The sequence below is a fragment of the Mustela putorius genome, unplaced genomic scaffold, assembly GCF_011764305.1.
Source record: "Mustela putorius furo isolate JIRA1106 unplaced genomic scaffold, ASM1176430v1.1 tig00000145_pilon_pilon_pilon, whole genome shotgun sequence".
Taxonomy (NCBI): domain Eukaryota; kingdom Metazoa; phylum Chordata; class Mammalia; order Carnivora; family Mustelidae; genus Mustela; species Mustela putorius.
In genome coordinates this window covers 15,435,850-15,461,512 of record NW_025421294.1, presented here as the reverse complement: position 1 = coordinate 15,461,512, position 25,663 = coordinate 15,435,850, and the positions used below count along the sequence as shown (strand labels likewise).

The following is a 25,663-nucleotide window of genomic DNA, read 5'->3' as shown; positions in this document are numbered from 1 at the left end:
TGTGCCAAGCAGCTCACTGTCCTCTGTAGGATAAACCAAGGAAGTGAAGGGGTGAGGACTGTTTTCCAGCAGTTTCTTTCTAGCTGGAAAGACAATGTGCAGGCTATTTGAACTTGGACTTTGGTGTCCACATCCATGAAATGGGGATAATACCTGTATATCCCAGCACTGTTGTTATGATTTAAAAAAAAACCTGAACTGAGAAAAAATTTTTCAGGGAAAAATGCAGAGTCAAGGCGGGACATGTAGGTACCAGGAAAGGGGAAATTGTATGTCCAGAAGCAGGGAGCAGGGATGGGTGGGCGGTACTGAGGACTCAGCACAAGCTCGCATGGTTGACTTGAATGTCAGTTAGGAGAGACTCAAAGAAATGAGGGGACAGGCAGGAAGCAGTAATGTTTACAAGCACAGGACAAAATGGTCAACAGCCCAATCTTAAAGGGCCAAACACAAGCAGGAAAGCATTTTTTGCCTTTTCAGCACATGCCAATGTCTAGATCAAGGCCATCCAAATGAGTGACTCAAAGGCAACGTACTTGTCAAGTACCTGGAGAAAGAAGAAGCCTGGCCCACATAACAGGCTTAAATCCAAGCTTCTGAGACTTATAGGAAAAATTCTGATCGGAAAATTTCCATCTCAAATTGTGCTGAGGAAGCTCAGGGACTGAGTAAGCATGCTGGCAACAGAAGCACAATATGATAATCAGACTGCTTTTGCTTTTTCTGTTTTTCTTTTTTTTATCCCTGTGCACAGAGTTCTTCAGGTCCCAGGGAGACCTCAGCAAGTCTTTGATCTCTGACCTGTAAGGGATCAGAGAGCCTTCAGGGAAACACACCTCATTCACAAGTGGAACTGCATGAAAAGCCTTCTTACGTCTTTTCAAGTGACCATAGGGCTCTGACTTTCAAAGCATAGAAGGTTAGTTTCAGCCGGGCTAATCCTACAGAACACGAATGGGATTAGGTATTGGTCATTGCAAGATATGTCAGTTGGGAGCACTCAACTGTGCCAGTCTTTTCTGTCAGCTCAGGGTTCCAGTGCAGCTCTTCCCTGCTCCGTTGTATTTCTTTTTTTGAACTGGTGCTGGTGATGACTTCCTGGAAGCATGTTCCTGTGGCTCTGTGCCGCCCTAATCAATACTTACTCTCGCACCCCATCGCACCTGCCCTGACTTCCCAGACAGAAGAGAAAGGAGAGGTTGCTTTTAATATTACGCCTCCAAGTTATTATTGAAACTTGATGTTTCTAGAAGATGTTTTCATACTTATAACCCTTTAACAAAGCAACTGGGTATCTTACTGACCACCACAAATCTTTACCCATTCAAACGACCATCCATCCGCCCAGCCCATCAGCCAGCTAGGTACCTTCCAATTTTTATCTGCCTAACTCTTGGGTCACAACCTATGTTCAATTTTTTAAAACTTCATAAACATTTTAAATTAAAAAAATGTCTCGAAGACTTTATAATCTCACTTCACAGGAAGAAACATGCCCCAAATACTCAAGCAAAATGGATTCAGACTTCAAATCAACTCCCACCTACAATCCCCAGCAACTGCTGAAATGCAGACAGCCCATTTATTTTGAAAAAGGACCAAAATCACTCACTAAAAATACAATCCCATGGATGTTTATAAGATTTATACTTCTCTATTTCATTAAATTATGCACCCAACTTTTGGAAGAGAACTAGAGATGTCTGCAAATCTTAAGTTGATGATAGGCAAAGTTTAGTTTCCTTGGATTTACCTGGGTTCAAATTGCACTCAACCACACATAGTATTAATAGAAAAAGAAGGAACACAGCTTTCAGAAATGTCAAATATGAACCCCAGGAGAGGGCTAGCTCATTAAACAACCATATTGGTTGTCGTCATGGGTCAATCATTCTTTGAAGTCACCTACTTATCAGTTTGAAGAAAATTAACATTTCTGGGTCACCGGGTTCCATATACTTATCTACAATGGATGCCCTGGAACCATGAAAGTCATTTTATTTAATATAGGTGGGCAACTAAATCCCAGAGAACAAACGACTCACCCATGTATTTAATGGCAGAGGCTGAGAATTGAGCTTGCTTCCCCTCTCAGATCGGGTAGATGTATGTGGGCTTTGGGGAAGGACAAGGACAAAGGAGTATATTAAGCGTCAGTGGTTATATCTTGATGAATTTATTTCTAATCTGCACCTGCATAAATTCCCTCTGAAAATCTGTGACAATGTGAGGTAGATGGTGGCAATGGTGGGAAAAGGCCACAGCTACTGCAAAGGTCTTCCTCAGTAGAGCTTTTTCTAGAGAACACAGTAACTATTGTCTAGAAACTTAATTGTTTGCATCTAGAAACTTACTTATACCATTTAACCCGGGAATCTTGACTTCGGAAATCTGTTCTAAAAAAAATAACTAGAAAGGATTTAGATTCATGCAATTATTTATCATACAATTATTATAGCAAAATATTGGAAATAATCTAACTTCCAACATTAGATGAATGGCAAAACTGTGGTTGAACTATATGATGTTACAGAAGAAGGCTCACAATTTTATTTAGAATCAAAACAACAACAGATATGATACCATTTTACATATAATTCTAGTATTATCCTTCCACTGCCCCTTTCTCTTTTCTCTTACACACACACAGTCTGGAATCCATTGAAAATATTTGTAATGATTATGTCTGGCACTAGTGGTAAATTTGATTTTCTTTTTTACAGTTTTCTTTGTAGTCCAAGCTTTCATCAGTGAACATAGCTCTTTTCTTTTTCGACATAGTATTTAATAAGATTTACATTCATATGCTTACGTTTGTATTTATTTCAGGTGTGTCTTCCCAATAGAATGCAAGTTCTATGAGGCCAGAGTCTTTGTTTTGTTTGTTACTGTTTGCCTAGTATTTTTTTAGCATGATGCCTCATATATAATAAATATTTTACTAATAATTTTTTTAAAGATTTTATTGATTCATTTGACAGAGATCACAAGTAGGCAGACAGGCAGAGATAGAGAGAGGAGGAAGCAGGCTCACCGCTGAGCAGAGAGCCCGAGGCGGGCCTTGATCCCAGGACCCTGGGACCATGACCTGAGCCAAAGGCAGAGGCTTTAACCCACTGAGCCACCCAGGCGCCCTTTACTAATTATTTTTAAGTGAGTACGCAGTGAACATTGGGGGGACATCCTAAGGGGATGTGCTTATATGCAGAGATTCTAATGGCCTATTGAACATAACAATATATCTAGTCTCTAGCTCAAACAGCATGCTATTCTCCTTGGCGTACTTTTGTCTCCTAATGTCACAAAAGACCCCCCCCCCATGAAGACAGCATTTGTCACTCCTCATCACTATCAGAATCCTGCTAAAACCCAACTTTGACCATAAGCCATTCCTGTTTGGGAAAGCTTCTCTCTAGCACTTAATTGCAACCAATCACTTGGAAGGCCAACCATTTTTTAAACTTCTATTGGGCTCCAAACATTTTTTTTTTAGAATGGGAGGGTGGGCAAAATACCATCCAAGGGCCAGCACTTGATTCTATAGGGTTTCTTTCTAGAATACAGCCACGCCCACATGCAGCAATGGCAGGGTTCAGTAGCTGGGACATAGACTGTATGGTTAGCAAAACCTAAAATGTTGACTACCTGACTTTATAGGAAAGTTTATCAACTCCTGTTCTAGAATACCTATACTTGTGCAAAGTGGAGATACCAAATTATTATCTTATTAAATAGTTATTCTAACATAAATCTTATGTCTGAGAGTTTTGTAAAAACAACAACAAAACCCAAACCAAACCCAAACAAAAACACATTATTTTAACATACCTAAATTTGTTCTTAAGAACATCCATTTTTATGTCAGATACACTTGAGTTTTAAGTCCTGAGTTTGCTGATTGACACTGGGCAGATCCTACAAATTCTTTAAGCCTCAGTTTCATTAGCAGTGAAATTGGAGCCTATCCCCTCATTTCCTTAATAAACATGTAATGGATGCTATTTGCCAGGTACTGTGCTAGGAGATGACTATTGGACAATGGTGAATAAGATCTAAAAGTCTCACCTAATTAAGCTTTAATTGTACAAACTTCCTGAGGTTTGCTGTGAGGATTAATTGAAACAGACACATATGTGCACAGATCTGTATCATATACACACCAATATAAGGCACAAGATGTACAAATAAGCAGTACATCATATAGACTATATAGAGGACAGAGAACAGTACTCAATTCCTGGTACACTGCAAACACTCAGTACCTGTGTCTCTTCCTCTTCACCACCGATAAAATGGAAGCTCTTTTTCTTTTTTTTAAAGATCGATTGATTGATTGATTGATTGATGGGGAGAGAGAGTTTGAGTGGGAAGAAAGACAAAGGGAGGGTATCTTAAGCAGACTCCGCAGTAAATGTGGAGACCCACGTGGGGGCTCGATCTCGCAACCCTGAGATCATGATCTGAGCCAAAACCAAGAGTGGGACGCCCAACTGACTGAGCCACCCAGGAGCTCCATGGAAGCTCTTTTAACGGACTTCTAAGAATCAGACTCATTGGATGAAAAAAATGCTTTCCACTGCCTCTGTAAAATGGGCCTACAGCCTGCTCTCTACTCACAGCTAAATTAGCAGGCTCGTTTCTGGGACAAAGACACACTCCTGCTTCTCGTAGCTGAGGCGCATGTTTACTACAAGGCTGTTGTTTTGTCCCTTATTTCATAATGCCTGTTACATGTGCTAGTGAATAAAATATCTTGGAAGGTGATGAAAAGAAAGGTGTGGAAAGTTAGTAAAGGATTATTTCATATGAAAACTAAGTCGGATGCTTTCAAAAGATGAAAAAGAGCTGTGGGGTTAAATGTGAGAGAGAGAAAAGGTCGGGGCCAGTTATAAAAAAATCTAGAAAGATTGGTGGTTAAGTTTGCTTCTCACATGTTTGTACTGTTATTCACCTCAAGGAAACCGAACTCAGACATGGTTTTTGTCATTTTGGGTGTGGTTTGTACAAGAGAAATATAAGCTCCAGTCAGCAGACTTACATTCAAAGATGAAGCCTTGATTCTTCAACAGACCCTTCATCAAAATTAGGCAACGCTATTTAAAATAGCATTTAAACTTTTTTTTTTCAGCTTTCATTTTTCCAGCAGACCATCAACCATTGGTCCCAAAAGCATGGAGTAAGAGAGGCATTCTTTTGAATGTATTTCTCACATACAAATAATAAGATGCTAGCATGTTGCCTCAACCCCTGCCATGTTTTCTAAGTAGAAGAAATAATGGGAGACAGAGTGACCTGCCCAAGGCCGCAGCACGAGCCCTGCCGGAGACGATTCCAGGGCCACGCGGGGTCTGATTCCACCACCTCAGCCACCTGACGGAACAGAGACGTAAACACAGTGCAGACTCACAAAGCCTGACTTGGAGGGCGACGTGCATTTTGAGCAGGACAGAGTCTCCTCTGCTCACATCCGACAGGAACTGCGACCTCATTCATCTCCTTCACCTCGCTGCCCAGCACAACCAGCACAGCAACTGGCCACAAACCCCATGAGGAAATTTTGTTGGATGGGATGGATTTTCTTTCCTCGAGTAGTGCAAGAAACGGGAGCCTTCCTGATTTCTGACAGAACAGGTCGCCTCCAAGGAGTGTACAACAGCAGGGAAGACATTTTATTGTGCCTGTCAGCCCGTGTCACAGAGAGCCCAGCCTCACCGACTGGCACGTGCTTGTCACTGTCAGCGCGGCGAGATGAGCAGCACCCTGCTCACCAGATGGTTATTTGTTCCACCAGCCACCTTTGCTGCATCCGCGGTTCACTCCAGCCCAGGACAGTCTCCAGCACTCAGGCTGCAAGGCTGCTCCTGCCAACAACTTTGCCAAATGGCTCCTCTCAAAGTCATGGGCCTCCCAGACAGACTGGCTCCTCCATCTGCAGCAGCTTTTGGCAAAGAGACGCTTCCCTTTCTGGCTCCACCTCTTGGCTGCACCAGAGACTTCTTGCCAGAAGGGTGATCTGACCCATCAGCTCTTACAGCCAAGCCTGGAGTTGTGGGGCCGATGAAAGCCAGCGTCTGTGTCCCCCACACTCACCTGTGAGCACGATGTCACAACAGACTTAAGAAGAAGACTTCAGAAGCCGAAATGGCACAAGCGTCAAACACAGACGTAGGGCGTCATGGAAACTTGGAGCCAGAAAAATCTAGACAGAGCATGCCACCCCTCCCCCACCTTCAGCCTCATTTTAGGAGATTAGGAAACTGAAGCCCCCAGAGTAAAAGTGACTAATTATGACAGTGGGACTGGGAATTACACCCAGGTCTTTGGATGTGCGTTCTACATCACTCCGAACAATGCTCCATCCCCTTCTAGTGTTCCCTCCGCTCATTTTCAAAATCTTGATAAAAATTGGACCTTTTCTATTGGCCTTGATTCAAAATGGTATTTCTGTAGAAAAAGGAATCCTCTTTTCCCTGTGTCAACATCATGACTTCTGTTTTAAACAGGTGTGTCCATCTACTAGTCTGGCAGACCCGGAAGTGACTTCTGTTCTGCCACTCACCAGTGGGTGATCTTGGACACCTTGTTCTGCTTCAACGTTTTACTTCAAGGGGGTAAGGACAGTATCAACCTCTGGAGTTCTGAGGACTAAATTAGAAAAATACTTTGGAAGATCGTTCCTGGCACATAACAAGCCTTCCACAACCGCTACCAACTAAACTTTACACTTATCCACTCAAATCTAAAATGGTTATAGAATACACAGTGCTGGGCACATAGAAGTAGATATGCTAGGTGTTTCCTTATTAGACATGAGGAAATGCAAGTTCACGCAGTTACAGGATTGATCCAAGGTTCTTTAGAGAAGAAATGAAGGACCAAAATGCCCTTCTTACCTCTTTGTGGAGAAAAAGGAACCAGTATCTTGGCTTTAAAGATGGTAAAATCAGGAAGGAGAATCTTTGAACACAAACAATGGATGGATGGATAGATGATAGACAGACAGACAGTCACCACAGCATTGTATGTAATATAAAAAGCCAGAAATACTCTCCATCCATCCACCAGGGAACTACTAAATAAATTATGGTACCATCATACCACAGTGCACCATGTAGCCATTATAAAGAACAAGGCAACTGTAGGTGTCCTGACATGGAAAGATCTTCCGAAATCACTGAGTGGGAGAAAAAGCAAAGTGCAAACAGAACAAGCAGTATGCATTCACTTATGCAAACAAACAATCCCTCCCACAATATCTATGTGTACATGTATATTTAAGTGTATGAAAATACAACCAAAGATGGCCACAAGGAAGCCTTGTCAACTAATGACAGTGCTAACTCCAGGCAGGGCAGTGGGATGGGCGTGGGGATAGAGGGTGACTCATGCTTTGCTTTGTCTATTTCTCTAAGATTTTTTTTTTTTTAATATATAAGTAATCTCAACACCCAACATGGGGCTCAAACTTGCAACCCTGAGATCAAGAGTCACATGCTCTACTGACTCAGCCAGCCAGGCGCCCCTGCTTTGTCAACTTCTGTAATGCTTGAGTCCTTTCAAGTAAGAAGACACTTGTATTATTTGCCAGATTAAAATAAAGACCTAGACAGGGGACTGGACAAGACAGTGATAGGACTACAACGATGGTGAACCAACCGACCTCCTAACTTGGGTGTTCCCGGCCCCAACTTGACTTCTGAAGTTAACTCTCCGAAGTTTCTTATATAGCTCTCCTCCTTGGTACAACTTCTGGTGACATTTTGTACTTAAGGATCTGACTTTTGTCTTTCAGACCACCTGGGAGTGCTCAGCACCTTCCTGCGGTATCTGTGAGGGTTGTTTGCAGCTTGTCTACCCTCTGCCCACTTGTGTATCTATTGAGCATCACAGAGATGAGCCTCCCCCATATTATGTGGAGGAGGTAGCCTGCCATTCTGTGACTACTTCAGGTTCATTACCTGGTGGATTCACAACAATGGAGTCAGCATTGCAATGCATGGCGAAGAGGAGGCTGTTGGTCCCCTAGCATCAAGCTCAGTGCAGGTAAGGTACTCTCTGGCACACTTCTAGCAGACCTCCCCTTTCTTAGGTCAAAATCCTGCCCTTCAGGGTCCCTCCAGGTCCTGAGGTCCTGTGCATTTTTTTGCTCCTTACCCACAGAGTCCCCTTCTTTTCTCTATGTTTCCTGGAAGCAATCAGGTCTCTTTCTTCCCAAGCAAAGACAAATCCCCTACACACCTATCACTTTCGGTTACAATGACCCCTTCTCCAAAATTAATAATAATGAGTTTTCTGTGGATTTCACACATGCAGCTCCTACCATCATCATCTCCCACTCTTTCCACACTGAACTTGGAGCATAAGAATTCAAGGGTTCCTGGGTCACTTGAAACAAAGTTCCTAGTGGTTTTTTGTTTTGTTTTTTTTTAAGATTTTCTTTATTTATTTGTCAGACAGAGCCTAGTGGTTTTGTAAAAACAATATGCTCCCAATGAAATAGCTATGTCAGATCTGGTCTATCCGGATTTTCAGCCTGATCCTAGAGTTCTGTTAGAGAGGTAAAAGAAGGCAGATTGGTGGTAAAGATGACAAGTTTGGTGAAAGCAATCTTCTTAATGGGGGACAAGGCCAACAGCATGGGCGAGCCTTTCTGGCCAAAAACGAGGCCTCACACAACTGCCATCACGTACCTGCTTCTACCTCTTCCTTTTGTTGCCTGAGCCAACTACAGGAGTTGCTACCATTTTTGGAGAATGGGCGCCCCAAAGGTCCAGGGGAGCCATCCCAGCACAGCCTGGCAACTGCACTGTTGACCTCCTATGCTAAGGGTGAGGGATATGGACTGATGTATAAAAACCCAGCTAATTCTCACAATTTGCTCAATTCCATAAGTATTTTCCTTCTTTCCTTACAGAGTAGAATACATCTCGAGGAGAAGGTCAACTAAGGATCCTGGCATTGGGTGGAAAAGTTCAACTTCCTTCCTGTGGGACAATGGCGAAGGCTCAGACAAGTGCACTGCCCTTCTAGAAAGATGGACAAAGTCAGTCCAGCCGCACTGAATGTGCACCATGGGGATAAATGCAAAAGAGAGAATATAACCTGCATCTCCCCCCACCTGACCAGAGGCAGCAGGGGCAGGAGAAGAGCACGTGCCTCAGGTCCAGGCAGTCATGGCTTATAAGCTGGTTTTACCACTTACAAGTATGGGACCTTCCATAAGTCTCTTTGTTTTTCCAAAGCTCGAAATTTCTTGGTCTGAGAAAGGAGACTAATGCAACCATTCTCCCGTGATCGTTGAAGGAGATTAAATGAGTAAACATATACGTGACACCTAGGAAAATGCCTGGGATAGACTGTGCTTGAGAAACCTCAGTTCTCTTCCCTCGGCTAAGTGCTGAAACGGGGCCCTTGGTTTCTTCATAAATGCAAATGCTAGAGTCTAGGAATGTCAGTCTACAGCTATGCTCTTTTCATTGAGCATTACCAATATTTTGACAGAACTGGCCTAATATTATTCACCCCAGGTTCACTGGCATGTTTCTGACCAGTCCTCATAAAGGGCTGGAGATTGCCCCTGGGGACCTGGATGCTAATAATGAATACTCGCTAGTGATTTTCAATGTACTCTGGTTATTATGTTTGGTAGCAGAACATTTCCCATCCCCAGAAAGGTCATTTACAATAGTATAAGGCTGCTTCTTTCCACCTTCCATTTCAGATTTTTCTGAGAACAGCAGAGAACTCAAACATTCATCCATATGCATTGGAAGTACTATTCTGATCTGGCATTTGCATACAAATATCAAAGCAACTTAAGGAACTACAAGGCAGCTCTCCATCATCTGACACCAGCTCCTTTTATTTTTCTAGTGCCTTCCCAGCCCCTTCATATCAAAAGCCATTTTCATGTACCGTCCTACTTTTACGCATCTTAGCTTCCCTCTTGAGAGTGTGTGAAATGGGCGTGGGGGACAGGAAGTAGGGACTTTTGCCTTCTCACTTTTATTCCCGTGCCCCCTAGGAAGCTGTAACATTTCAGAAATCACACAGATCTCACTCAAGTCTGGAGACCCTCTGCACTCAACTCACCCAAGACTGGACTCTTCTTATTCTACCCCCATTGCTGAGAAATGGCCATACAGTGTTCTCTGAATAATTTCAGCATGTGTTAGAGTTAGGTTTACGCCAAGGCATTCCATTGTGGGTTCCTTTTTGTTACAATTTCTCTGTGCCAAGCCAAATTAAGTTTCCTTGTTCTGCCCTGGAGTGCTTTTCTCCTAGGCATCTCATCTATTCACATGACTTTAGATACTTTTAATGTGCTGCTGACATCTCAAATGGTACATCCAGTCTCGATCTTGTTTCTGACCTTCAGACCCAGATATCTAACTGCTTGAGGGTCTTGCTGTGAGGCAAAGTGGCTCACACACCCCTCAGACTAATCAATTTCCAAAGTCTTTTTCCAGTGTCAGTGAGAAGTTCCGTTATGCATCCCGTCTCATGGCAAAGTCCTGGGAGTCGTCCTTGACACTCACCTCCATCTACTTCTCTATCTCTGCCCAATCTATCACACCAAGTAAGTTATATCCATCCTTCTTCTATGATGTATCAGAGTCACCTAATTCTCTCCACTTCTACTGCTGCCACCGTCCTAGAGTACAGCTGTGGTATCCTAACTATTCCCCTTTTGCTCTATTCATTTCCTCCCCGGCCCTCTGACCCCACCCTGCATAGCAGCTAGACTGAGCTTTGAAAAAACAAACCTGATCATATTACCATCCCGATTAAAATCCTTTAATGGCTTTCGATCCATTTTTGGAGAAAGTCCAAACTCCTTATGGTCAAATCTCAACATGATCTGGTCTCTGACCACCTCTCCAGTCTCTCTTTTGTGACATTTTATTATGAAACATTTTAAATAGTCAGCAAAATTGAAAAAAAAATATAGTCACTATCCACTGATGGACTCCCCTCAATTTTACCATGAACAGTTCAAACTTGTTTTATCATGTATCTATCCATTCATCCATCTATCCATCCAACCATTCATCCTAGCATGGATCTTTCCCAGTTTTGGTGCATTCCAGAGTAAACAGCAGGTTCTGGTCTAATTTTCATCACTCTTCCTCTTGCTCCCTATATTCCACAGGCAGCTTTCTATTCTTCAAATCAGTCACATGATTTTAAATCTCTGGGCTTTATACCTGTTGTTCCTTCTACCTGAATTCCTTCACCTCTTGTTAATTTCTGACTGATCCTTTAGTTCTCAACTTAAAACTTTCTCAGAGAGGCTGCCTCTGGTCCCCCCGACTAAATTAGATCCCCCTTCCTGCCTTATATATGATCTAGAGGCACACTGTGCTTTCCCTGAAAGTCACTTATCACCACTGGTAATTACAAATTTATTTGCCAAATTCTTTAATATCTGCCTCCTGCGCCAGCCTGATACCACGTTTGTATTGGACCATGCTGGATCACCTCTGCAGAAAGTCAGCTAATATTTGTTGAAGGAATTAAAGGCAGAATGAATCAATAATTATGTAATAATAATAATATAATCATAAATCATGGAATAATAAATTCATTCTTCCTTTAATGTGTAGATAGTATAGGTTTTTTTTTAAGGCCTCTGCGAGAAGATGAAACTTATTCACTGCCAGAATGTAACCAGCAAGGACACTAAAGCAAGTAACTAAATGGCAAGACCCATGGCTGATTTGCTAACAAAGAAGAGACTGGTAGGTTTTAGTGACTTCTCTCCCATCTCCACTAGCCATTCCCCTCAAGACCATACCCAGTCAAGACACGATCCAAGGAAAATGCGTGTTTGCTATGCAAATGTGCCTGTACTGTACTGACGGCATTTACCAAGGTCCAGCTTTTTCATTAGGCACTGTCTTGAGTGCTTTTCCTGTATTAATTTTTTTCGCTGTGGTACAGGTTCTATTGTTATTCCCATTTTACAGCCAAGGAAATTGAGAACAGAGTAGTTATTTTAAAGCATGTTCTCCCAGAGCGCCTGGATGGCTCAGTCATTAAGCATCTGCCATAGGCTCAGGTCATGATCCCAGGGCCCTGGGATGGAGCCGGAGTTGGGCTGCCTGTCCAGCAAGGAGCCTGACTCCCCTCTCCCTATCCCCCTGCTTGTGTTCCCTCTCTGTGTCTCTCTCTGTCAAATAAATAAATAAAATCTTTAAAAACAACAACAACAAACAGCAAAAAACTTGTTCTCTGACTTCCTCTTCAAACCAGATTGCCATTCCTGTAAACTCAGCTAGGAAAAACATTTATTCTGTCTCTGGCCTCACGGAAGAGTGGGAAGATCAGTGTAGAAAACTCTCAAACTGCCCTAATCGAGAGAGGGTTTTGGTCAGTTCTAAGTCTGAAAATAAAGAAGTCCACTGAGAGATCAAAGGGATTTGAGAGATGAAGCCTTGGTTAGGACCCCCAGAGTTCCATTACCTGAAAAAGCCAGTAAAAATATTGTGTTGACTTTATTTCTGTAGTCATTCCAACCCCACTTTTCGCCATATCTACTCCCATATACACATGTTCAAATGATCCCTGCCAAGAATTTGACCCCAGATAGAAAATACAATTTATACATGAAGATAACACCATAGTGGTCTTCCTCCTAACAGGAACTAATGGTTGAAGGAAGGAAAATGAGGCAGTGCCGACTTTCTCAGCGGAAGAGCACACGCTGCAAACGGTCTTGAGTTTGAAGGCAAGCTCCTCCCTCATTGTGTGACCCTCACAAATTAGCAACATCTGTGGGCCTCAGTTGCCCACTTGCCTTATTTGCAAATGTTAATAGCATTCAGTGAGCAGGACGTGGAGATATTGAAATGCTATATTTAAAAAGCTCAGCAATGACATGAGAAACAGAAGATGCTCCAAGATGATAAGCGGAAAAAGGGAGACAAGATAAAGATCGAGGAGGGTGGTAACTTTGATGCTCAGCATAAAAGAAGACTCATAGGAAATGTCTTTAATAAATATACATCATGTGTTCTTTTTCTTCCCTGTGGTGGTGGGTGGGGGCGGTGGGTAGGGAAAGGAGGGGACGGAAGGAGGGGGTGTTGGTGGGGAGAAGGGCCAGGGAGAGGGGAGAGGGAGAGAAAATAAGAGAGAAGAGCTTGGGTAAAAGTGTCCTTTAGCATTTGCATTGCTCTTAGCTGGCGGAACTTGCCTGCAGCTACCACTTACAATGCAAATTGAGCTTAGAGTCCTTCACACTAACTACACAGCAAAAACCTTTCAGCTTTAAATAGAATACTGCAGTGTGGAATGATCTGAGCAAAGCAAAGCAAAGAAAAATTTAGAGATAAATGTGAAGGAGATTTTGGAGGAAAAACAAATAAACAAACAAACAAAAAAACCCTTGACATATCTGGCCAGGTGGAAAAATGCTGAAATATCAAGGAAGACAAAAAGCAAAGCAAAGTCTGTAGAAGGACCTAGAAACTAAGGTCAGGTTTAAGAGAAAATAGATTTAAGTTAATAAAGGAGAAGGGTGCTTCTGAGGCAAGCCCTCAACAAAGAGGATTTTAACAAATAATATTTTGATCTGGTGATATTTCAAGGTGTACTTGGCACTTCCAAGGTATTCATCAGAAGAGAGAGGATGGATTCTTGCCCCTGCGGCCAGCCACACATGAATGTTCCCTAAATGAACAGATTAAGATCATAGAGAACTTCCTGCTGTACCCAACTTTTGCTATTTACTCTGTCCGACTTGCATTTCCCCCCCTTCTTCCCAGACTTTCAATAACATCAGGTAAAGATACCTGAAGGCATACTGAAAAATAAAGGTTTTGTTTAGTTTCCAGTGTGGTGTGTGTATATGAGAGGCGGAACATTCTGAGAGGTTGATTCAGACAGAAAGATTTTCGAGAGCGGTCTGCTATAAACTCATGCCTCTTTTTGACTACACGAACTTAGTTATTTTACCCAGAATCAGAGTTTACAAAAATGCCATAAGAAAGGACCAAAGATCAGGGCAGTGTCTGGAGCCCACAAAGAACTAAGGAATTCCATTTTTAATTCACTCCTTCATTCTAGGGATGATACTCCCATTCACACAGCCCCAATTTGCCCATCTTCCCAGCTCAGTAAGTTTCCTGTGCCTGCACTTAGAGGCATAAAGCAATCTAGAAGAAAACATGAAGGCAGCCCTCTTTCTTTGTTGTCACAAACAGAAAGAAGAATCACCGGGAAAAACCAACAGACCCAAGGCCAACTTCTCTCTTGGATGACATGCTCAGACATGGAGCTAGTCCTAATCTACCTGGTAACTGAGTCAGTGACAAAGCACTTGAGACCAAGAAAGAACATCTTCTAACCACCCTGTCATCCTGCAAATGAAAAGACTCAGCAAGTATGGTGTCTGTATGGGGGAGGGACAGGCAGAACATCTCTAAAAGCCATCTCTATGCTCCTGAATGGCAGAGCTCATACAGGTCTGCTTAATCTGTCTAGCACCATGGACTCATTAGGCTGGACACTCTCCAATAATAATGATAAATGAAGAATCTGTTTTCAATGGCATGGGGCGTTCTTTATTACCTAAAACTTACCAGGATGTTTGTAGACGATGCCACCTTTGCCCCCATATTGTATCTTTTTTTCTCTTTCAGAGTTTGAACTCTTCTACTACCCCAACCCCATCACATTTTTCTGAGTCTTGATTTGATTAAAGATTATAAAAATGTTAGTATCCAAGAGTACCAAGAATTGTCTTAAATTAACATACGTGCACTGTTTTCCTCAAGCATTTTCACACACATTTTCTCACGTGTACGTTACAAGGTGATAATGCAACACTTTATATGAGTGGTTAAGGATAAGGGCCTACAGGTAGAAAATGAAAGCAAAAATGCAAAAGTTTTGGCATTTGAAAAAAAATGCCTCTACTCTCTATTCACACACAAAAGGCAGAATGAGATTCCACCTGCTGACTTTCCCTGCCTGCCTGCTAACGTCAGAACAAGCGGGGAGAGAGCGAGAGCGAGAGAGAGAGCGCCACGACAATTTCACCTCTTGGCAAAGCTCGGCTTACTGAACCCTCTTGCTTTCTGCTGGCTGTTGATTCAGCAGAAACTACTGCTGCAGAATTCATAATGGTGATTTTAAAGGCCCCACTGATCGCATTGCTGGCCCCACGTGTCAGACTCGTTCGCTCGCTGCTGGAACGCCGTCTCCCCAGCTACCTTTTGATTTCTTGCTAATGCACTTCCAAGGGGAGAAGGGCTAGCCCTTTTGCAAAGGGCCTTTTGGGGTTCTGATTGTCTGAGCAGGTAACCTGGACGGAGTGATAGACCGGCAGGAAATGAAACCATGCCCTCCCTGCCGCCACGGAGAGACACAACATCATTCCGTCAGGATGGGGGGAAGGACCTCGGATCCGACTGGGGCCCTTTCTTCTCTGCCCCTCCAAGATCCCGGCAAACGTCTTGGGGGAGGGGTCATCTGCCTTCACGGGGTCATTTTCCCAGTCGGGAGCCCCACCCTGCAAAGCCTGATCCCCGAGGGCCATTTTAACTCCCGCGGGCGCCGGGTCCACCTGCTGCTGAACGCCGGGCTCGCCTCGCGGAGCCCGGGTGGATGTGGGGCGCACCGGCCGCTGTCCCCGCGGGCCGAGCCCCCGCCCCAGCCCCCGGCCGGGAGGAGTCTCCGCCACTCGGCGCGCGGCTGCCCGCCGAGCCCAGCGATCCGCAACTTGCGCCCGGCCCCAGCGGCGGAATGCAGCGGGGCTGGCGTTACCTTCGGTCGCATAGCTGTGGTCGCGCAGGAAACTGTTGTTGATTTTGCGGGTATCAATGTCCTCCTCCATTGACAGCAGGCTTACTTGCGTGGGAACCAGAAGCCGGCAGACAAGTATCCATGATCCCTCCCCGCAGCCAGTCTCACAGGAGAGGGGGGCAGGGGAGCCGGTGGGACTGCACCATGGTCCGAGCCTGAGGAGGAGACGGGGAGGCGGAGAGAAAAAAAATAAAAACCCGGCAATGGAGCTGTCACCTCCTCCACTCGGGATCTCCGAGGCTGCGGCGGCTCCTCCCGCGGTGCGCTCACTCCAGCTCCAATTCCCAGCGAGGATGCTGCGCCCGGCTCCGCTGCCTCCGGGTGCCAAGATGCGCCGTGCCCCGAGGGGTCCGGGCCCGCCCGTAGCCCGGGAGGCGCTCACAAGCGGGGCTGGGGAGATGCCCAACAGGTTCCCCACGTTGGCAGCCGCTCCAAAATGCAAAAAAGGTCCCTCCTCCCCCTGGGAGAGCGGGCGGCCGCAACAAAATGGTGCCTTTCTGGACCCGAGCTGCAGTGGCGAGATGGCAGGGGCCGGATTCGGGCTGGGCCGGCCGGGAGCAGGGTGCTGGTCCCACGGGAGGGCGGCTCCGGCTGGCGGGGGCGAGGAAGGCGGCGGGGAGCTGGGCAGGGCGCTGCGGCCGGCGCCAGCGCACTCACCCTCACACCCACACGCGCGCACTCGCAGCTGCTGCCGCCGCTGCTGCTGCTGCTGCAGAAGGAGGCTGGAGGCGGCTGGTGCATTAAAGGCGAGGCTCCTCCCAACCGCGTCAGCAGCCCCAGGACTCTTCCCCAGCAGCGCTGGTGACCGAGGCAGAGGCTGCGGCTGCTCTCTGCTGCAGTGGGGCGCACGCAGCCGCGAACCGGCACCTGGGCAGCAAGCAGCGAGCCGGCAGGTTCCTGGGAAAACCAGAGAGGCGCTCTGGCAAGCGCCCTCCAACCGTGCCACGCGGCTAAGGGCAGCGTTTACTGAGGCCCCCAGAGTCCCTAGCTCGCTGCCTTGCTCCGGACACCTGCGCTTTAGGGCCGCGAAGAGAAGTGGGTCCTCTGGGGTAGGCAGGAAGACCACACTTGGGTCCCTTTCGCTCACCCTTGGGTGAGGTATGCGGTCCCTTGATAAAGTTCAACGGCGAGGCCTGGGGTTTGAAGCCTCAGAGAGGGGAGAATGGGAAGAAGGGCTGCCATAGCCTAATAGAAGCTTCCTGGGCTAGGAACAGAACGGGGAGCAGAACTTTTCTGCGACCACCTATGACTTCTCCATTCCAGACAGAGTCAACATCCCCTTCCTATTCTAGGCGTCTGTGTCTACACAGGCAGAGGGAAACGAGAGGGCTGAGTTATGAAGCCAGACCACAGTCAGTCCGAAAAAGTCCACCTTCTCTAGCCCTGTGCACTTCGTTTTGGACCAAGTGAAGCAGGACCTCCTGTAGGTCTTGCTTGTGAAGACACAGCACTGTAGAAACAGCTTATGTCTCCTCCCAAGATGGAAGGGACCCAGGAGCCCTGTGCCCGCAGAGAGCCACTGCCACCCTGAAGAGCTTTCAAAGACCCAATAAACAGAAAAAAGAGACCTGCCTCCCAACTTCATCTAGGAAACAAATGCAGAATTCTCACCCCTGATGTTTCCCCATATTGCAAATTCAGTATTTAAAAGAAAACTTGATCACTACCCTTATGAAACCGATAAAATCATTTATGAAGCTACCCAACTCCCTAAAAAAGCCAAATTGGAAAAGCTATTTCCCCGTTTTCCTCTTGTAGAAGGTATTCATTTCAGTGGGCATCACTGCAGGGAGAGACATCGGCAGACGTCGTGCTCAGTTAAGCTCCACAAGTTGAGCTAGATGAGCCCAGAGGGACCTGTGAGTTAATTATATACATACAATGCTTCAGCTAATGCAATTTAGGAAGTATTTGAAGTTCAAAAAAAAAATGGGAAAACAAGTTTTTAACTGAGGTTGGGAATTGCCATCCGATTTCCACAAAGAGTGGATGCTTCTGGCAGATGGAAAATGACATTAATTCCATCTCCGGAAAAGTGAGAGAAAGAGAGCAGAAATAGTCTTTGATAAAATTTTTAAGGGAAGTTCAGCTTACAACAAATTCCATTTGATTCTCGTTTGGTGGTTAAAAGTCCTCACATACTTGTTTGACTATTTGTTCAAATTTCACAAAGGAAATTCTGGAAACCAATGTAATCCACTCGGCATCAGTTCACAGCTGGCTCTTCCACACGATGAGCTGTATCCATCACCAAGTCTCTAGTGGTCAGCTCATCTGTAGTTACACAGTTCAGCTTCCCTTGCTGTTAAGCAAAATGGGGAAGGGTGGGCAGAGGGGAGAAAAGCTAAGTTCCTCTCAAAGTGGTAAGAAGACATCTTGTTTTCCTTCGAAATGAACTTAACTTGTGACAGGAGACCTTGGAATCGTGTTTGGAAATCCTCCCCTTATCTTCCTGGACTGTGGGCTAGATCGGAACAGAGCTGCATGATGAAGTGGGTAAGCCCAGGCTCATGGGCCAGGCTGTGCTTGAGGAATTTTCCACTGTAACCAATGGGAGAAATGTCCCCTCCATAGATTAAGTTTCTGGGGTTTTCTAAATTTTCCCTTTCACGTTTCCTGCAGCACCCCTCCTGCATATATTCAACAGTACAGGCCACACAGATACATCATGGGTAAGGAGATTGCAAGGTTTCAACCTTGTGGACCACTCTTTCCTACTGCGAGCAATGGGGAGACAGGCTCTGCACCAAAACCAAGAAAAATAAGGCTGTTGGCTTTGTGCTTGAACACAATGACGCGTAGGAAAGAGGTCAGGGGATGAAAGAACCCTGTGCAATCCTGTGGTGGTAAGAGGACCAAAGAGACCATTTCTCAGAAGACCTGTTGACCTTCTTTCTATGCCTCAACATGTCAAGTTCTTTCCAAAAGCCTTTGAGATATGTACATGCCAACTGATGCTCTTTCCTCATGTTCCTGGCATTCTTCAGCATCTCAGCTCAACCGTCTCTACTTCCCTGAGGCATCACCTGATCATACCACAGTCTCTTCCTCTAGAATTTTGTCTCTACATCTTTTTGTTGCTCTTCATGGCTCACTGAATTTTGTAATAGTTGTTACCTTATCATTATGAACCATTCCTACTATATCTCTGATATTAAATGTCTGGTACTTAGTAGGTACTCAATTATCTTTGCTGAATAGACATAAATATTTCTTCAATGAACGAGTAAATTACTGACGTGTTCAGTATTACAAATATTTGTAATATTTAGGTTTGCTAGCTCAATCCTTATTAAAATCCCTGCCCAAAAAATCCCCCGTACCCAACAACAAAACCCAACTGAGCCAGTAATATTCTAGTTTTTAAGTTTATTACAATTGAAATAATTGTCTTGCTCATTTCTGTACGCATATGTACCAAGAATATTTACTGAGTGCTTAATATATGCCAAGAATTATTCTGGTGCTAGGGATACAGTTAAAACAGAGTCCCTTTCATCACAGAACTGAAATTTTATCTTCTGATTTTGATAAAATGAGCTTTCTTAGAAATACAACAAATGTATTATAAATCAACAGACTATAGCATAAGGCTAAATGCTAAGGCTCTGATACCCAACACAGCTGATTTTCTGACACTTACTATTGTGTCCCTGAGTAAGTTACAAGATTCCCCTAAGACATTTTTTAAACCTCTAAATTAGGGGGAAGAATAGTATCTATTTCATAGAGTTATTGTGTGGATTTAATGAGATAATGTATTGAATAATCCTGGAAAGAAGATACTACTATTACTTGTTGGATATTTACTATCATCACCACTATCAATAATGAACAAATATTGAAGCACCTACTATGTCAGCCACAGGGACAGGACTGAAGACTCAGCAATACCCGTGCATAAAGTGTATAGTTAGCTTCTGCTGTCATGGCACTTAGTGTCTAATTAACAGTTGATGGAAAGCTACAAGAGGGGCAGCAGAAGACACTCTGAAAGACTGACCCAATCCAGGCTTGTACTTACACACAAAAAAAGGCCAGTTACATATACACAGTCTTCTTAAGTTACACAATTCAGCGTGATGGCATGTAGACACATTCTTTTTTTATCACCCTTGTTATGGCCCCTCCCCCCAACACTGCCCTCACCCCAGTTAGGTCAGTGCTGCCCACACTGGAAACTTGCAGGTCATCCCGTCCAATTAACCCATTAAATATCTACAATTTTATTAAAACCTTAACTAAGCCAGTCTGGAGATTCTTAATATAGGCTTTAGGGGTCAGAGGCAGTCCTGGTTTGTCCCAGCTCAGGCATTTGTGAATGTCATGACCTTTGGCAAGTAATTTAACATCTCTGGGCCTCTGTGTTTGCGAAATAGAAGAAAATAATAGAAACTACTTGAGAGTGTTGCTGGGTGGCTTCAGAGCAGCCTAACTGCTCAGCACTAAAATGTCAGTTCCCCCCCTAGCTGTGGCTTCTGTGCACCTCTACCAGTAGAGAATGGGACAGATGAACTACAAGTAGGTCATTTATGTGAACACAAGTGACTTAGAAACCAGAGTTTTACTCCCTATCCTTCTGTCCTACTGGCAATCTAGAAACTGGATACATGAAATTTTACCATCCTGCAAAAAAGCTCTTTAGAAGCCATCCTGTGGAATTGGGATGACCCTCTCTTCGTGCAGACCTGATCATGTTTCTCTATTGTGGAATCCTCCGAAATCCCTCTCTAACATCACTAAGCACTGAATGCGCGACTGTCTCTCTGGTTTATGTGTTGACTGCTCAGTGGGTAATCTCCTGAGTTTCCAGCAAGCTTCGCCATTCCTTTTTGTGCATGTCATTAGAACGTGTGATACACCACACGAGTGTACCTTTAACATGGCATTTAACCATCAAAACATCTCGCTCTTAAAATGTTGTATTAAACCCAGATTCTGCATACTTAATGGATTTCACAGAGTAAAATGCTCCTTCAATTATCCAAGTACAGTAATTTATGCAAAGAAACTGTGGACACTGGAGCTGCCATGTACTGGCTATTGAGAGCCGAATGTGCCGATTATACACATCTATTTCCAGCTCTGTTGTGAGGGACCTCACGTTGGTAGCTTAGAATCTGAAATCTGCTACGGTTGGATATTTATATCATGGAAAATTTTTAAAAGCCCTTTATAAATCAGGGCTTTGGGGTTTTTGTTTGCTTGGAGAGTCGATTGTTAAACACTTAGCAGCGCACCAGTAGAAATGCAATAGTTGCCACCGTATCGTCCTGTTCATCTCTGTAATCTATGCAAAGTTCCTTCCAGTTCTCAGCGTTTAATCTCCCAAGTCCCACCATCTGACCACACTTGAGCCATCATGTTAAATGACTCTTCAAATCCTACCTTTACCATGAAGCTTTCCCATATCCATCAGAGGAAGCCCAATGCCTTTGTTTGATCCCTTCCAGGCTGGATGTGCTATTGCTGTGGTAGAGTTGGAAGAGACTGCCCCGTGAGGGTCCTGACAACATAAGGAATGTCAAGCGCATGCCCATTCTCGATGAATTGTCCTTTTCTAGTGTTCAAGCTCCACTGACTCCTTACTTTTGCTCTGGATTTGCCTAAATGCAAAACAAAGACATCCTCTCTGCCTGGTTTCATTGATAACTCTTCCAAGTGTCTTGTTAGGATATTAATACAATGAGAGAAGAACACAAATTTAAGAGTCCAGATCTGAGAGTCTGAGAGAAAATATCCTCTTGTACCTTTTCTCATTCAGTGGTTTTAGAGTTAAATTTAGGTAGGCTGTCTTATTCAAGAAAGTTTCAATTTGCTTTATATGTATTTGGTATATGGTGAGGATTTATAAAACCCCTTCGGCAATACCCAAGGGGTACTATCTAGTTTCTGATGACATTTCTCAAAATAAAATTTCATATAATTTAAATGAGAATATATATTTGGAATTATCTTTCAAATTTCTTTAAGAGGCACCAAGCAATAACACTTACAGAATATATCCTAAGAAAATCATCATAGATGTGGGCAAAAAATTAGCTATAAGGTTCTTTTTTTTTTTAAGATTTTATTTATTTATTTGACAGAGAGAGAGAAATCACAAATAGGCAGAGAGGCAGGCAGAGAGAACAAGGGAGAAGCAGGCTCCCTGCTGAGCAGAGAGCCCAATGTGGGGATCCATCCCAGGACCCTGAGATCATGACCTAAGCTGAAGGCAGAGGCTTAACCCACTGAGCCACCCAGGTGCCCCCATAAGGTTATTTCTCAGAGCATTGGTTAGAATCACGGAAAACTGGAAACAATCCAAACGTCCAACAGAATTGGCTAGGCAAATTATGGTGTGTGCAAACAATGGGAAAGTACTGGGCCATTGATAAAGCATTAGTAGCTAACACTTCTTTGAGTATATATTATGTACCAGGTGTTGTGCAAAGGATTTTACCAGCATTATTGCATTTAATTCTAACAGTAGCCCTTAAAAGGAAAGTACTATTATAACCTCCATTTTACTGAGGGTGTTAGAGATAAATAACCATAGTCAAACAAAAAGGAGCCTGGTACTGCATACACACACATGTGTGTGTACGTGTGTGTGTGTGTGTGTGTGTGTTGGGGTGGGTTGAAGCCACTGTACTGAAATCACGCCTTGCTAGATTCCGGTTTGTCTCTCTTAGAAATGAATAATAGCCTCCCAATTGAAACCCACTTACTACTGTGTTGGTGAGGTTGTGGCAAAATGGGAACCTTTGCACGCTGCTTGTAGAGTTGTATAATGGGGCAGCCACAAATAGTCTGACAGTTCCTCAAAATGTTAAAGCAGCCCATTTGACCTAGCAGTTTCCCTTCTAGGTATATACACAATAGAACTGAAAACCCGTCTTCACGCCAAAACCTGTACCTGAATATTCGTGACTGTGGCCCACAAAAGCTCCCAAGTGGAAACAACCCAAATGCTCATCAGGTGACACATGGATTAAATGTGATATATCCATACAATGGATTATCATTCTGCTATAAGAAGGAATGACGTACTGACACATGCTAAAACATGGATCAACTTGAAAACATGCTAATTGGAAGAAGTCAGTCACAGAAGACTACGTGTTGTGTCACTATTAGGTGATTCCATTTATGGGAAATGTTCAGAATGGGCAAATCCACAGAGACAGAAAGATGAGGTTGCCAGGGGCTGGGTGGGGGAATGGTAGTGAATGTTTATGGATTTGGGGGTTTCTTTTTGGGGTGATGAAAAAAGTTCTAAGTTAGATAAGGGTAACAGTTGCACAACTCTGAATATAGTTAACATCACTGAATTTCAGTATGCTTTTAAAAAGTGAATTTTGATGGTATAGGATCTCAATAAAGCTGTTACTAAGGATTAAAAAAAAAATCTCTGCTATCAAAAGCCACTTTTACTGCTTGGAGTAGGTCATGTTCTTTAGTCTAATATGAGTACAAAAAAAGGTAAGGGTATGTAATGATAAGGATAGATATTTATGTTATATTATTTTAAAAAGTCAAAAAACAGCATATTCTAGTTTCCCCTTTCTTGATTAAAAAAAAGTGTGTGTATGTGAAAATCCATATATAAAAATACTATGCAGTGGTTATGTGTGGTTATCTTTGTTGTTTATATTTTTGTCAAAGAAAATTTAGAACATGTATTATTTTTATAATAAGAATATTTTTAAAATATTTTAAGGTGGGGAGGGGCAGAGGGATGGAGAGAGAATCTCAAGCAGGCTCTATGCCCAGTGCAGAGCCCGGGGCTTGACCTCACAAGCCTGAGACCATGACATGAGTTGAAATCAGGAGTCGGATACTTCACTGACTGAGCCACCCAGGTATCCCTAAAGTTTTTTTTTTAATGTTATGAAACACTTTTTTGGATGCAACCTTGTATTGGAAAGGTCAATAGTCATTTTCTGCTCAGGAGGCAATTAGGACATAATATAAATGTACAAGCTACCAAAGGCACAGAACGACAACTCTGATAGAAATGTAATGCAGGCCATGCTTATAAAATTTTTAACCTACTACATTAGTAAGTGAAAAGAAGCAGATAAAATAATTTTCATGATATTTTTAAAATGTTTTAGAAGGTTTTTGGGAAAAGAAAATATTTTCTTTACTCTATCAGAAATATTATGATTTCAACATATAATCAATATAAAATTATTACTGATGTATTATACTTTTTTTTTTATCCCAAGTCTCTGAAATCTGCTGCATATTTTACACATATGGTACCTCTCAGAGCTAGTCACATTTCTAGGGCTCAATAACCACATGTGTGTAGTGGCGGCAGCACAGGAACAGAGGAACTTTTCCAAAAAGTGCCATTCGAGGTGCCTGGGTGGCTCATTCAGTTAAGCGTCTGCCTTCAGCTCAGGCCATGATCCCAGGATCCCAGGATCCTGTGATCTGGCCCCACGCTGGGCTCTCTGGTCAGCAGGGAGCCTACTTTACCCTCTCCCTCTACTCCTCCCCAGCTGGTGCTCGCTTACACTTTCTCAAATAAATAAAGAAAATCTTAGGGGGGAAAAAGTTCATTCCGGTCACAAAATGGGTTTTATTATATTTTTTCTAAGAGAGATTTTTATCTACTAAAGACTTGAACAAGATTATCATGCTAAAACCAAACTAAACAACATGAATGTAATAGGCCTCACAACTATGTTCAAGTAATACCAACTGAATATGGAAAAAATAAACACATACACATACATATATATATATTATGTTACATAAATATATATAATATATATATAATATATAAATATACATAACATAACATATATATATTTATATATATATTTATGTTACATAAATATACACACACACACACACATATATGTTAAATGGAACAGTATAATTGAACTCAGTCTACATTTCCCCCCAAAACCAGTAAACTAGTCTAATAGAGGAAAAAAAAGACCCCGATTCTGAAAGTGCTAAAATGACACTATATAACAATATATAATAGCAAGAAAGGTATAATTCAGTACAGTTATCACTCGTATAGGTCAATCAACTGTTTAGTTTGAGCCTATGGCTTCAATTCCAGCTAGAAGAAGAAGCCACATTGCCAGATGTCACTGCCAAAAAAAGGATTTCCACAGCTGACTCTCTGGACTCTCCTAGGGCCACTAAAGGTGGAGAAATGTAAAGATACAGCGATAGAAATCTGACTGAGAATGATTCATTGTTTTAGATTGAATTAGAGTAGAATTTTGTGGTCCCATCCTCAACGGATTAATTTCTGAAGACTTGCTAAATTAGATACACCATTACCTTTCACACACATGTGTGTATAGTTTTGTGTGTGCAGCTGAGCTCTTCCTCCTTCCTAACACTCTCCTCACTGATTCCCCGGGCACCACTCTTGCCCCATCCTCCTGCTACCTCAGTGCACGTTCCTTCTCCAGGGCATGTGCGGGTTCCTCCTCACTGCTTGATGGCTAAACGTGCACACTAAGCTCTTGGATTTCTCCATTCATAGTCCCGTCTCATGGGACCTCCTCCAGTCTCATGGCTTACTTCTCACACCATGACTTGGATTTTGAGCACCAGTCTCTCCTCTGACCTCCACACTAGTATCACTCACAGCAGATGTGGCACCTCAGTCCCTAGTGCCCCCCCATTCTTGCTCCCCCTTCCTGTTGCTTGGTTCCTCATTTCCCACATCCTTTCAGTCCATCTGCAACTCCTGCCAGCTCTAACTTCAAAACACATCCAGAACCCACCACTTCTCACTACCTCCTTAGCTGCTACCAAGTGCCAACTACCATCTCCCATCACCATGATTGTTTCAAGACTCTAAGAAGCCTGTGATCCCTCCTTTGCCCCCTAC

The 25,663-nt window shown here is 43.5% G+C and overlaps 1 protein-coding gene across 7 annotated transcripts in view; it reads right to left on the bottom strand.

The window, feature by feature from the left end:
- The window catches only part of PPP2R2B (protein phosphatase 2 regulatory subunit Bbeta), a 448,554-nt gene that overhangs the window by 254,807 nt on the left and 168,084 nt on the right, over positions 1-25,663 (bottom strand). For 2 of the 7 annotated variants that reach the window (XM_004744682.3, XM_004744681.3), the window contains one exon: positions 15,769-15,962. The exons of 3 other annotated variants lie outside the window; for them this stretch is intronic. In XM_004744682.3, coding sequence (XP_004744739.1) covers positions 15,769-15,962 — 194 coding nt within the window. Of the gene's footprint in view, positions 1-15,768; positions 16,629-25,663 lie in introns of those variants that run through there. 2 more of the 7 variants (XM_004744690.3, XM_004744680.3) reach the window with 2 other exon arrangements.